This window comes from Siniperca chuatsi, linkage group LG1 (assembly GCF_020085105.1).
Source record: "Siniperca chuatsi isolate FFG_IHB_CAS linkage group LG1, ASM2008510v1, whole genome shotgun sequence".
Classification (NCBI taxonomy): Eukaryota; Metazoa; Chordata; class Actinopteri; order Centrarchiformes; family Sinipercidae; genus Siniperca; species Siniperca chuatsi.
The window spans coordinates 24842282-24857162 of NC_058042.1; the positions used below are offsets into that span (position 1 = coordinate 24842282).

Sequence of the window (14881 nt, forward strand, 5' to 3'; positions counted from 1 at the left end):
GCTAAATCCGGTATCAGTATCAGTCATCAGTCATCATAAGTTGGTCAAATGGTATCAGTCAAGTTGGTCAAATGGCTAAATTAGAGAACAGCTCTCCGTCAGTGGTGAGATAACAAAGTAGCTTAGCAGCAATAAACAACCTCTTACCTTATACATGACATGTAACTTGGTTTGTCTCATGTCCCAAATTCCAAATAACATCAAAGCATTGCTTCTCTATCTGTAACCCTCCTGTCATGATTGTAAAGAGTCAAAATGGAAATATATATATATATATTTCCATGACTGAGACCCACATGTGAAAGCCATTACTTTAACAGATAGACAACCCCAGATATGTTCTATACCTCAACAGATGAAAAAATAACCTCAGGAAATTGAAGGTTTATGATCTCTAAATATATTTGTTATATTTGTTATACTATTATAATCTCTGTTTAAGATTTTGGATGAAAAAATCTTTTGATCTTTAAATTGTTCTTTTGTTTTACCAAAGATCTGACCCTGGCTAGTCATAAATACATGCATGTGTGCTTACTGAAATTAAACACTAATTAGCTCCTATGGTTTTATTTTCAGATATTTTTAAGAGACCGTGTTATTCATGACTTAAAAAAAAGCAGCAACTAAATAAATTCAACACAACACTTTGAACATCCCAAGAGAAATCATCTGAATTCATAGCAGACAAAATCGAGCTCAAGACTTCCTCTCCTTTCATACAAACACTTCTGTGCTTAAGATTGCCTCTCTGGCAGCATGCATAAGCGCACACAGGGCACCATAAAAATCAACATATTCACTGCACAAATATACCCAGCTGAAACTCAGCCCAGGGCATCTTTAAATAATATGCATCCTAATTTAGCATGGACTCTCTGGGGAGGGAATCAAGATGCACTCACAAATCGCAGCTGACACGCCCACGCTTACACACAAGCAAGCAGGCAGGCACACGGCGGTGAACGTACCTCAGCAAACACACATATGCAGATAGTAAATTTAATTGAATGTGTAATGAGCTATTCTCCACAGACACTGCTGTCTGACAAGCTCTGGTTTTAAGTCTCAAGAGATCTGTGTATGTATGATCGCAGAAATACTGAAAGAGTGCAATAAGTTTGGGCCCAAACTTCCAACAATGCTAAAAATTAAAACACAGTTATTAAAGGTGCAGTTTACATAAATACATCTTTTATACATCGATTAAATTAAGGTGGTGTGTTCACACAGAGGAGAGGATCTCTCATCTACAGGACATGGAAGACTGGGACGTGACAGACTTAACAGTGAGATAATGAAAAAAAAATTTCTAATGTATTTATCTTCACATTTACCCACTGCACTTACTTGTTAGAATAAGAACCATAAGTACAACCTACACAGACATATTTTTTGGTGACCTCAGAGCAGTTACACAATGGTATTAGACACATGAGCAGTGACAGTAAAGGCCAATGCAAGTCGATCTACAGACAGCATACATCAGCATACAATGTTTAACATTCTGTAGCTGCCACTATACAGGAGGTTGAACAACTGGCCCTCTGGTGTAGACACAACAAATTGGAGCTGAACACACTTTAAACATTACAGATGGCAGTAGAGTTCAGGACGAGACATGGATGACAACTCTTAGAGGACCTAAAGGTGGAGACCAACATCGACTCCATCTTCCTGCAGTGGCTAAGGAAGTAGAACTTGTCACAGGAGCTGTTTATTCAGTTCTATATGGCATATCTTTTTTTCCTGTGGCTATTTCTCAACCTATTTTATGAACATATAACAGTTCTGTACATTGAGAGCCACTGACAGCTCCTTCTATGTGCATGCATACTTGGCTGAAAACTCAACTCTACTTCCAGTTCTGATACCACTTTGACACCAAGTATGAAACTTTAGAATGAAGGACAACCTCCAAAAATACCACTACATCACTGGTGTACTGGAGCCTTGTGGACTGTTGCACCAGAATCAGCTCATTAGACAAAAGCAGTCAGCAGGAAGAAAACTAGTGCCAGAAACCAAAACCAAGCTTTAAAGGAACCTTTAAAGCCACCCCTAGCTCTATGTTTTGGTTTGCCGCTCTTAGCACCAACCTACCTGTACAGTAACACAAGCCATTTGTTCGCTACCTGCCAAGGATGAAATTTACTGTATGAGGTAAACAAGTGGAAGAGAATCCAGCATCTACCAAGCCAAAGAGAGACAGAAATTGTTCTCAATAATTGTTCCCAATAGAGTATTGGACTTGCATTAAAAATGTGGTGTAAAAAGAAAACTCCAATGGGATGCCCATGCTTGACATTACTCTAGTGTTTTGACACTCCTAGCTTGAAGGCAACGTAATGGAAGTAAACACTGAAGCAGAAGAATACTGAAAAAATACATTTGATTTAAAATTTTAAGTAAATTTTGAAATGTGTGTTGGGAAGGAATTGCTGTTAAGCGTCATGCAATTCACTGTAGCACAGGTACAACTGTCTCGCAGAATGTCATTTAACTCTATTGCAGTCAGTGACGCAACTTTTGAGAAAGTGATACCCATGACTTCACTGTGCTAAAATGTATGCATTTTGTGGTAAAACTTGGACTTTGAATTTGAAAACCTCGTTCAGACTTAAAAAAACAAAAAAACAATACAATGTTTGTAACACACCAACCTTACTAGATTCAAAATATCTTCCTCTGATGCCTTGCCAGGCCAAAAACATAACCCCTTGTGTAACTTTACATCTCCATGATATTTAAGCTAGAGAATGGACTTTGCCCCAGAGTACCCTGGTGCAGTGTGTGGAATAAATGGTTGACTCAAAAAACATTTCCCTCCCACCACCATGCCTAACATTGCTCAGGGTCACTTCAGCAGTGGGATTCCTACAGGCAAATTTTCCTCAGCGGTTCAGTTGAAATATTAACTTTGTATGAAACAAGCTGCTGAGATGACCCCGTCTGACCTGAGAATATTAGACGAATAACTGTGGTTTTTGCCTCGAACAGTTTCTCAGAGACTACATGTCGAGTTGTAGAGTTATTCTTCAATATCACAATACAAGAATGTAATTTAATCCTTCCTAGCACTGAAATCGCACAGAGGTAGTGTAAGGTGATTTCAAAGCAATCTAAAAATTAGACATCAACAGTTAATGGGCTGGCTCACAGCCTTCGCAGGCATGTCAAGTGCATGTGAGCAAATGTTGCTTATTTGGATACCTTTCTTTTGAGTGGAGGTCATCATAGCATTCACTTAGCTAAACTTGATTACAGGGTGTTCAAATATTCAAAAACCTGCGGTTTGCCATTTGTTCCCTTTCATTTACTTTTAATTATAGACTAACGCAATGTTTACAGTGCAACACATAAGCTGTTCACCACAGTCTACATTGTTGAGGTAACATTACAAGTTAATACAGGGGAAAAAATTAAGGTGAGGTACTTTTCCCCTCAATCGTGGCATATCACACTATGCTACTCCAGTGGAATTGCAGGAGATGGCTGCTGTTGCACTGGGCATCTCCAGCTGTGTGACTGTGAGTGTTAAGCTGGACGGTCCAGAAAAGCATCATGTGAGCTCAAGCAACACTTGCTAATACAAATCAAATGACTAGGAAGACTTAGAGGAGATTTTTAACAAGAGTTAATGTGACGTGTTAGAGTGTAAATAGAATTTTCCTACAGTGTAGACAAATTTGGTGCATCAAGGGTAAATGATCTCATGTGACATTCTTAGTCGGTGCAGCACCAACACTTCATCATGCAGCTGTTGCAGTGTTTACAATTTTCATGTGCATATAAAAAGGCCAGAGGCGTTACAATAATGACATTAATTCGCTCATAAAGTCTTGCAGGAGTGCAGATGTTTTTTTTTTATTATGCCCATTAATAACTGCATGGACTGTGAACACACAGACACTCAGGCACTTTCGTTTCATTCGTTTGCTTGTGATGTGTTGCGTGAAGCTGACACATTTTCATTTGATCTTTAGAATGGACAAAACAAGCTCTTTGTTTGTGGATGTAGCAGTGGCCCTTGCCCTCAAATTCGCCCCACCAGCGCCCGCCAATTCATCCCTGTCCCAGAATCACCCCAAGCCCCCACTTACCAGCCTCAGTTCCCACAAATTACCAACACCAACGACATTCACGCTCCACTTTATAAACCCAACAAAATGCACACACATCGAAACATGCACACACAAGTCACCCTCGATGACTGTATTGTTGATCGGTCTTGATTATTTAGTAATAATTCATGATAAATACTAATCTGTTCGTTTGATCATAAAGCATACTGCTGCTGTCAGTGTTTTGCACAGCTCGTGAATACAAATGTGGCTTCTGCTCTGAAGCAAAACACATTTTGATGACAGTTCTTAAATATTTAAACGGTTTTTAGTCTATGATTTGTTTAATGTTCTTTTAGTCATTTTATAAATGTGCTATTTTATCAATTCAAAGGCAACCAAATGTCAAAAAAGTTTGGCACCAACTTTAGATGATAAATCTCACAGTGTAAATAAATCAATTTCCTCCACACTCTTATCACAGACAACCTCCATCACAATCGCCATTTACCTGCAGGAGATTACATCATCTGGATGTGATCGCCTCTAGTGTGGCACTCACTCTCCTGTCAGGAGGATCTCAAGGAGAGAAATTCCTTATTCTGCCCCTGCGGGAGTCTGCAGGGCATGGTAATCTAACTCTATATAAATTGTATCCTCTGACCTTCTACCACTATATCAGATGGAAGTCAAGGAGGCATACCTCTCATTGCCTCCCTTTTAAGGGCTTTATATGCATAATTGAACAATAAATAATGGACCTTCTGTGATAAAATTACAGCATGTCTCAGAAGGGGGTGGTGTCTACCTGGATGTGCGTAAGTACTTTAGAGTTTCTGACATATTCCTTCTGCTTGACTTTTCACCGCCACACCGATCCTTTTGCACAATATTTCTCATCACTGTATCGGTAGCAGTCATTGCAGAGCATGTCATACTAGAGTTGCAACAGCAGCAAGACTACGTGCAGGCAATCACAAGACACAAGTTGTCAGCACAAGATGAGTGAGACAAAAGGCAATGGTAAGCAAAGATCTGTCTTCTATTTGTAAAAAAAAATGTGTGTTGCGGGAAGAGAGACCACACCCTCAAACAACATTACAGTACAGTAAGACAATGTAAAGCTTTAAGAGGACATTTTTGCCAAGAGATCTAGTGGAAAATAATAGCTTGAGCAGTATTTCCATGGGCTAATCAACCAATGCAAGCTATCAGCAATGACTTCACAGGTATTGGGCACAGGTAGTCAAAGGCAGTCAGATGTGATGGTGTGCCTGTTCTCACATCAGGACATGTTAAGATTTTAACTTGTCAAAGTTTGGTTCTGCAGCAGCTGTTTCTCAGGGGGTTCTGTTTACATCAAGCAAAATGTTTATATTAAACTCTTATTACAGGGAGGATTTGGGCGCCTGCTCCACAATAATTGGGTGGCAATTTAGAGTGGGGCTGCAACTAACAATCATTTCCTTAACTGATTAATCTGCCGATTATTTTCTTGATTAATCTATAAATCCATAAATGTCAGATTTTATCCGACTATCAGTCCAAAACCCAAAGATAATTAGTTCCCTATAATACTGTTCCTCACATTTGAAAGGCTGGAACCATTTTTGCTTGAAAAATGACAGAAGAAATGAATCGATTATCAAAATAGTTGCTGATTAATTCTCTGTAGTAGCTGTAATTCAAACTGTGAAACAGTGTTTAAATTAGTTATATATGTTTTCAGGAGTAATTTTAATCCTACCATTTGCCCAGCCTGAATATGAATGCCACTTCTTGGAGATCTTAGTCCAAAGAAGATAAATCTGAAAGTTCTGTAGTGTGCCATCTCTCTCTCTCTGTCAAACACACACACACACACACACACACACACACAGTCCCACTTGTCTGGTCCTCATGATAGGCTCTTAAAAGATAAATACCAACCATGTCAATGCTTAGTACTTAGTAACATTTTACCTAAATGACTGTCACAGTCGAAAAGCAGAATACTACAGCTATGTGAGAGTTTGCTACAGTTTTACATACACAGTCTGATGACAACTGGTTGAATTTCAGCCCTATTTCACTCCCTAAAGGTCTGTACAAAGATAATGTGGGTAATATACTAATTAGACTATTTTGCGTCACTACATCATTATTACCTCTGTTACCTGCTTACTTGTAGCTTGTTTCAGTAATTTCATACACCCATGCAGAAATGTTCTCAGATGTCATTCCATGGGACAAACATCTGTGTGTGCATGCTCTTTGGGAGTTTTAAGAAAATAACTGCATGGCAGGTTCACTGTTTTTTCATGTTATATCTTATATTCCTGGCCCTGGAGCACATTTAACTGTATAACCTCCACTGATATTCTGCACAGGTCTTTGTCACGTAAATCCTGTGGCCGCTCTTTCACCCACTCGTCGCCGCCTGTGTGGGCAGACTTCCCTCTCCAACCAGCCCAGCTTCCGCTCTCAGGAGCCACCGTAGTGTCTGGGAAATAAAACTGCTGCTGTGCATCAAGTTTATCAAGATCGTGCATGGATAAAGATGTCCTTTCGATGACATCATTACTCTTTCCTCAAAATCCTCTCACTCAACTTTCTGAGCCAGTGGCTAAAACGAGACGCCCCACGCGCACAATCGTTACGGCTTATTAGACCGTGAGAAAAAAAAAAGTTCTGATTTTTTATTGGCAAAGCAATCTACACTGAGCTGCTTCCATGGCGCTCCGCTCTTATTAAACACCAAGGCCGAATCCACATGTCTTTATAATGAACCCCATCCCCTTTTCAGCTGAAACTTCCCCGGTCGGCTCAAAGCCCTCTGGCCGCTCTGTGGCAGCGCTCACGGCTGCTCCTTGGGCAATGTGCTGCAACTTGTAACGCCAAAGCCTTACAGCGCGTCCTGAGAGAGACACCCATGAAGTAACAATACACCCCTACCTCATACACACCGGAGAGGCCACATGAGGTGAAGTCAGAATACGGAGGGGATATTGCACGTACCGTGCAAGGTGCACATTCACCCAGTCGCTCTCTCCTGTCTTTTAACACAGCCCATTTATGTTCTGAGTAACTGCACTTCAGTGTAATATGAGTGGCCCGCTGCCTCACACATGCACTTCACTGAAAAGCATGCAGATGATTAAAGTGAGCGCTTTACCTTGCTGGGATGGACCACAAAACAGCGAAAGAAGACAGAGCAGCCAAATTGTACTCTCCACCGCCATGTACAGCCTTTGATTTCGACCAGTGGGGTAGCAGCGTACGTCTATACAACCAGCTATACCGTTATAGCGACATGCATATGTTGGAATCCGCTATTGTCTCGGCCGGTGCGTAAAAGAGTCTCTGTGAATGTTTAGGTCTCTTTGGTTATCCCGGCTTTCCTAACAATAAGGTTGCATTAGTCAGGGTAGAGCCGTCGTGTCTCTCGGCGCTTCAACGCCATGTTGCGAACGAATGTGGAAGTGTGTGTTGCCTGCTGGTCCACACACACACGCATGGACGCACACATGCGCGCGCACACGCGCACACGCACAGACACTGGCTGGCTGGTCGTCGCTGGAGTCCTGAAAAGCAGTCGGTGATTCTAACACACCCCTTCTTCCTCCTTTTTGTCCAACTCCATGCTTCCCACCAACACTTGGAAGATTCATTCAAAGCGGATACGCTGTAGAAACACTTGAAATACCAAATTTGTCAAAATATATTTTACCCCAGGCGCCCGAGCTCTCTCGGTCGGGAATGATGAATTCGTTAAGGTAATGCTTGATTCTCTGCTAGAGCAAAACGAAATGTGGAGAATGGTCTGGGTAAGCGGTTATCTGTAATGACTGCAAATGTGTTGCCCTGAATGAACCCAATGTTGGAGACACAGTTTGAGATCGCTCACACACCCAGATACGCATGTTTCAGTGAATACCTTGTGTTCTACTCGTGCAAAATCTACTCTCATTCATTCATATGATTTAATCAAGATATCCAAGTGTGTTTTTGTTTTTCTCCATTGTGTGTGTGAGCATGCACCTTTGGTTATGCGCATATGGACGTGTATGCATGGCTGCATGAATGTTTGTGTGTAATAAAGCAGGTCTGGTTAAAAAAAAAATGGAGAGCAGGAAAGGCACATGTGCCTCCCTAAGCAAGAACAGGCAAGAGGAGGAGGTGGGACTCATTGGGGGGGGGGGATTTGGTGGTGTGCATCCCAATCAATCAACCAGCTCCCCTCCTGCACTGAGTGCTGAGGGACCCACTGACTTTTGCACATAGTGGGAGCCAGCTGGAGCCCAGCCTTCGCAGAGCAGACAAAGACTCGCCTCGTGCAACACTCTCAGCATCACTGATACCAGCAGCATCCCCACATTCACCAGCAAACAATATAGAGCAGGAGAGAAAAACACAAAGGCTTCAACCAGTCAGATATGGCTATACAGCAGTGTACATGTACATCAAAGCTGCTATTTGTTACACTGTAATGCACAAAGCATTGTTCTTTGAAGTTCCAAAGTGAGATATACACCTTTTGATGTGACATCTACTTATAGCGTAAATTGCTTTTTGGGATGAAAAGAAAGCCTATTACAGATCATTATGGAGTCATCTTGCTTCATTTGAATTTTAGTGAAGCATTTGTACTTTTAAATACAGCCCTCTTTTGTTTTTTCAAAATGGGTTTACAACATGTAAGAGTAGAATGCTTTATATATTGCCTACAACATGGAGAAGAAAGACAGGCAATAATAAAAGGCAGTAATGAAGGAGTTCCCTTTGGTAATAATATCTTGTCAAGCCAGATTTCTCATCTCAGCGTATTAATTTAATACTGATATGAGATGGATTTGGGCTGATGAAAAGGGATGGATGCGTTTCCCAGGTGTCTGATTAAAGCAAATGTCTGGGCCATTGGATTGTGTGATTGCATTGGAAAACTAATAGCATTGCTGTATCCTCTGTGATTGTGGTCAAGCTGTAATTTCCCCGCTTCTTTTTCCTCCCCAGCTCCCATAAAATAATAACACAAAATAGCAGCTGCTCACAAATCACTCTACAAAAGCACTATGAATGCTGAATGCATCAGCCATCTATAAGAAATAGTTTTAGTTCAGTTTTGTCATAAAATATTGACAATTCACTATTTGCTGGAGTTTTGGCAGTGAGCCTTTATCCATCACACTGTGTGCATGTGCTGTGCTACTGTATAATTATTGTAGAAAGTGTTAATAAATAAAAGCAGTGCAAGTGTGTAATGTAAATCTAAGTTTATGTTGCAGTGCTAAAAGTCCAGACAAACAGAAATGAAATTACTTGTGCCCCGTCAGAACCACAAAAGCTGATCCGGTGGAGGGTACGACCTGCTCTGAGCTATGTTCTTAATTATGAGTAACCTGAGTCCCTTAAACCACAATCCAATTGAACATGCTGCAGCAACAGTTGAAACCCCATCTGCAATTTGTTCCCCCCAACAGACATGGCTGGCCACGCACTCTGGTTGATCTGTATTATAAGATTAGTGGCTCTGTGATTGAACATTGGTCTCTCATTACCATATTTAAAGCAGTTTTGTACAAGATAAAAACAATGTGCTCTAGGAATTACAGGACATTGTTCCAACAGGCACAGCTTTCTTTTCACAGTCAAAGAAGGAAAGCCAGGATAGCCAAAGATAGAGCAGGCCAATTGCTGAGAAATTATTTACACATTTGATGCTCTGCCCACTTAGACCAATTAGGATAGTAAACTTGTCTGGCTTAAGTCAAACAGCAAGAGGTTTTAGTGGTTTCTCTTGGCAGTAAGAAGTAGGTTGGTGTTGCTGTTTTTCTTTGAAAACAAATTTGATTTTTATACTACAGACAATACTGTAATTGGTTTGCGAGGAGCTGAGCAACTCTGCTGCAGTCCAGAAAATGGCCATCACAGTAACTGTTGTACTCACAGAGAGATAAAATGCTTTCCATAAAATAATTACACGGGATGAGATTAAACACACTTGTTTCCAGTGCACTTACGTTGTTTCAAAAATATACTTGAATCAACTGAAGAAATGCAATCTGCCTTTTATCAAAATACTGTCATGCTCATTGAGTTTGTCTTTTAATGTCAACATTACTATAAATGATGAACAAATTCATCTGCTGATGCTTCTGGACACATCTTCAGTGATGTTCCTGGAATCATCGGGTGTGTCAGGTCTTTCAGCGTCATACACCATCCTACAGGCTACCCAGCTGGTGGCAGATCAGACCTCAGCTTGTGTCCAAATAGCTAGCTAGCTACTTGCCCCATGGCTCTCCTGTCTTGAGCCACAGTAATCTTGAGGCTGTCTCTGCCACATCTGTGGTGTCGCAGATGGCTCTTCTCATCCTTTGTCTCTTGATGCCCAATGTGCGGTAGGCTCTGGCCAAGGATCATGCTGCAAAACTTCTCCATCCAACTTCAACTGGGAAGCACCTTACACTCCGGCCACCTTGTCTGCATTCATCAACAAGCCCTTCGTCCTTGGTGAGCTTCCCTTACGAAGGTCTTGTCCCTCTCTTCAGCCACATCTCCACTTTCCAAGGCCCCTTCAGCGCCATTCTTTACCTGACCACCGGATTCTCTCAGACTTTTCTCCTGTCATTCCAGATCCTGCCACTCCCATCTGCCCTGCAATCACCTCATTCCCCTCACCTGGGCTGCCCTGCCCATCTCCCCACCTGTACCTCATTCCCTCATCTCATCAACCACTCTCAACATATACCTGTCCATTTCCTTTGTTCCTCTGTCAGTTGCTGTCTTGCTTTGTGTTTTTGCCTGCAAGCTTTTTTTATCATTAAACCACTGATATCATCCTGCCATCTCGACGATCTGCATTTGGGTCCTTCCCCTTTTGCCACTCTCCCTCACCACTGTGACAGTTCTTTTCGGGGGACAATTCGCGAGACACAAGGACAATATCCAGTCTCAAGGTGGTGACTGTGATGTGCTGTTGGTGGAACTTGAGCTGTTTCTCCAGATCCACCAACAGATGTCCTAACTAAGGGTCCGGACTTCTCCGCAGCTCTGAGGAAAGTGATGGCCTGTTTTGAGGAACAGGACTGCTTGGTCCACTCAACTCCATCTGCAGGTTTCTGCAGTTACTTTCAGGATTTGATCATGGTACCAATGATATTGCCCCTCTCTTAGTGCCTTCAGGCAGCAACTCAGCATATGTTCTATAATTCCATGTTTGGAGCACAGCGGACATGCCGGTGTTTAAGCTTTGCCCCATGTGTGGAGATTTGATGGGTTGGGAAGCATGTCATACACCATCTGGACAAGGAACTTGATCTGGTGGAGCTCAGCTTTCCACCGCTCAGCCAGTCATCTTCCTCTACAGTCCCACCTTATCCAGGTACCCTGCTGCACTATTACCAACATCCTGCATGACTTCTTCTCCTCTATTGCTGCTCTCACCTCCCCCTGAAGCAGGCAGCGCTTCTCCTTCTCTTTGGCAATGTCAGTCTGGAAAGGCTGAAAAGATCCCAGCCCTGCTCTGCCTCAAATCATCACCCCCTCCAGTTTACTTTGGTACTGCCTTGACTGTGGCTGGCTTCCACTGCTTGCCGTTTCCTCCCAGTACTCATCTCGATTCCAGCTTTAGCCACCTGCAGGTCAGTCAACCTCCTGTACTGCAATGCTTCCCTAGTTCTTGTCACCTTGAATTCCTCTTCCAAGGATCTGAGTGGCAGTTGCAGCTTTTTGTTAGGTTCATAGAGTGCAATGCCGCTCAGACACTAGGCAACCCCAGCCATCTTCTGCGGTGAGAACTTATTTTCCTCTCCAGGACCTCAACTGTTGAGACTAGCACCTCATACACCAGGAGGGACCACAGGGTTCTGGGCAGAATGTCATGCTGGTACAGCCATGCTCTAAACCTTCCTGGAAATCACTGCTCCACTGCTGCTGTTCCACTGCTCTCAGCCAACTCTCCACATCAATGCAGGTGGATCGGATGAATGATGTATCTCTCAGGGTGCAAACACCTTGCCAAGGCTCTATACCGGCTATTCTGTGGTGTGAATGATAACCTATCTACTGCTGAAACGGAAGGCGTCGTTCACCTTTCCTCTCTTCAGCACCAGTGATCTAGACTTGGCTGGTTTGAAACTCATCCGGGCCCACTCCATCAGCTTCTCCACCCCATGCAGTATCCACCTACAGCCTGGTACCAACTCTTTGGTGACTGTTAGATCCATGAAGACCCTGATGGGAGATTTGCATTGGGCGGATTTCATCTTGGGCCCACTGAGCTCTGGCTCAGAGTAGATTTTACAAGCATGTTCATAACTAAAGAAAACAAAATGAGGAGACTCTCATCCTGAAGTTGTTGTAATAGTCAGTGATGAGATTTCGGGTTCTGCTGGGTATATGGTGTTTTGCCAGTTTACCAGCTTGTGTGGTATGGAAGCCACACAGCTGTAAAAGTCAACATTGAAATTCAATTAGTAGTGGATGTAAAAACTCACTTGCATTTTTAACAGACACAATATTATTTCTTTTTGATTTGCATATAATGTATATGGGCGCAGAGTATGTATACTATTTTTGTACTAATTGCATGTCACTAAAAGAGACCAAACTAGGAAGTCTTCCAGTAAAACCAAACAGATAAAATGATCAAATTACTAGTTAAAATGTATTCTGGTATCTTTCAAACTAATAGCACATTTTGTGGGCTGTCTAATGATAAGTTATTATTCATTACCACCATTCTAAAAGAACACATACGGTATGCTTAGAGATAGATTACAATCATTCCTATAAGACAGTATCAGTGAAGTATCAGAAATGTAAGCACAAGTATCTAGTTTGTAGTTACCATTAGATAAAATGAGTATATGTTTCTCTGAGGAATAGTGAATTGTAAAGAAAAGTATGATGATGATTTCATTATGAGGTTCATTATCCACTGTGTTGCAAGGATTATAAAGTGTACACCTCCACGCGTCCAAAAGGACGCCACACAACGAAGCGGCTCTGAAAAAAGAGCTTGTAATCAGATTACTTTTGAAATGAGATTACTTTTGAAATCGGATTACTTTTGGTAATTGGATTACTTTGGTAATCAATGTGATTCTCCTGTATCTGCCGCCACACCTTGACCATAGTGTTCCCTTCGGTCCGGTCCCTCAGAAGGCGCACAACATTCCTTTCGACACCATGCCTGTCAGGAGAGTCACAATCAATATGTTGAGCTTGATTTGAGTGACTATTTTCAAGTTTGTTAAATGCATGCACATTATGTTCAGAAAACTCACTTGCTGGTGAGGATGGCAGGGAACATAGCTTGATGATCCTCGCTAAGTTGTGATAAAATAGCGGGATCCCACTGTGCCAGCTTCTCTGCTCCTGGCTGCCTTTGCACATGGTCTGCAACACAGGATCTCAGTGAGCACTGTGTACCAGCTGGACACATCACACAATCTAACTACCGTAATGTAATCTTATTACCTTTATAATCGGATTACTTTTGTCATTTGTAATAACTTCTCATAAGTTCTACTACTGCATACTTACAGCTACAAACTCGAAACACGGCACAAGACTTTGAACTACTAAACTTGTTGTCAGCTTTTTACATCATTTAGAGTTTTTGAATTACCACAGTTTGAGTTTTATGCTCCTTTTCTGAGTTCCGCAACTTTCAAATTATACATCAAATGATATACTTTACTTAATTATACTGAAGACGTTGGCATGTTATTCATACGCCATTTGGTGATACCAGGCCTGGCGGGGGTCTGCACTCTTCTAGTTACTTTTGTACTTTTATTTAAACGAAATGTTGAATGCAGGATATCGATTTGTATTTTTACAGAGCGGTATTGCTACTGCAACAGTACTACTTACAAGTTAAGGCATATGTGTAGTAATATAAATTTCTGAAGGGGACCAGTCTGCATTTTGAATACTTTTACTTTTGATACTTTAACTACATTTTGCTTATAATACTACTTCAGTCGATTTTTGAGTGCAGGACTACTTATATTTGAGTATTTTTACATTGTGCTATTGCTACTTTTTCTCAAGTAAATGATCTGAGTACTTCTTCCACCACTGGTGAAACCAAGTAGAAAACCATACTTCTTGACAAATATGAAAAAAATTGTAATCTTTGTAATCTGAATACTTTTATAATAATTTTTTTCTAAAGGAATCTTTATTTGAGCTACTTTGATAATTGGATTACTTTTGTAATCGGATTACTTTGGTAAATGGATTACTTTTGTAATTGATTACTTTTGTAATCGGATTGCTCTGGTAATCGGAATACTTTTGTAATCAGATTACTTCGTAATCAGATTACTTTTGTAATCGGGTTACTTTTGTAATCAGATCACTTTTGTAATGTAATATTACACTACGGATCATCTTGCAATGGGATCACACCAGCCGCGACGCCAAATCGGTGTGTATGGTGCAACGGAACACATGACATGAGAGACGTGAGATTGGCGAAACAGGTGAACTGTGCCAGATTTATTCAATATGCCTAACCGTCCTCGGGGAAGGGGGGGGGGCACTTACCGGTAATAATTATTATGTATAGATTAAAACCAATGTGTGCTCCGGTAATCCTGCACATTGCTGGCCTCTGCCAGCAGGAAGACGTGGCGCAGGAGCCGTGCAGAGGGAAGCTCTCTTTGAGGAGGTGGAGCCTGGAATGCGTGTCTAAATGCAGAGACAATCCCTCCGGGTTTCGCTACAGTCATGAGGCACTCCTCAGGTGTACAGGTCCTTACGTTGAAGGTAGAAAAATCTAAGCAAATAAAGACCAATAGCAGCATATGACTTTCTGTGCTCTT

At 41.6% G+C, this 14881-nt stretch overlaps 1 protein-coding gene across 2 annotated transcripts in view; it reads right to left on the reverse strand.

Moving 5' to 3' along the window:
• igdcc4 (immunoglobulin superfamily, DCC subclass, member 4) overlaps positions 1-7570 on the reverse strand; it is a 55374-nt gene extending 47804 nt beyond the window's left edge. The window contains exon 1 of one of the 2 annotated variants that reach the window (XM_044198133.1): positions 7219-7570. In XM_044198133.1, coding sequence (XP_044054068.1) covers positions 7219-7285 — 67 coding nt within the window. In that variant the 5' untranslated portion in view covers positions 7286-7570. The remainder of the gene's footprint in view (positions 1-7218) is intronic. The other variant, XM_044198143.1, reaches the window with a different exon arrangement.
• Between the last annotated feature and the right edge of the window lie 7311 nt (positions 7571-14881).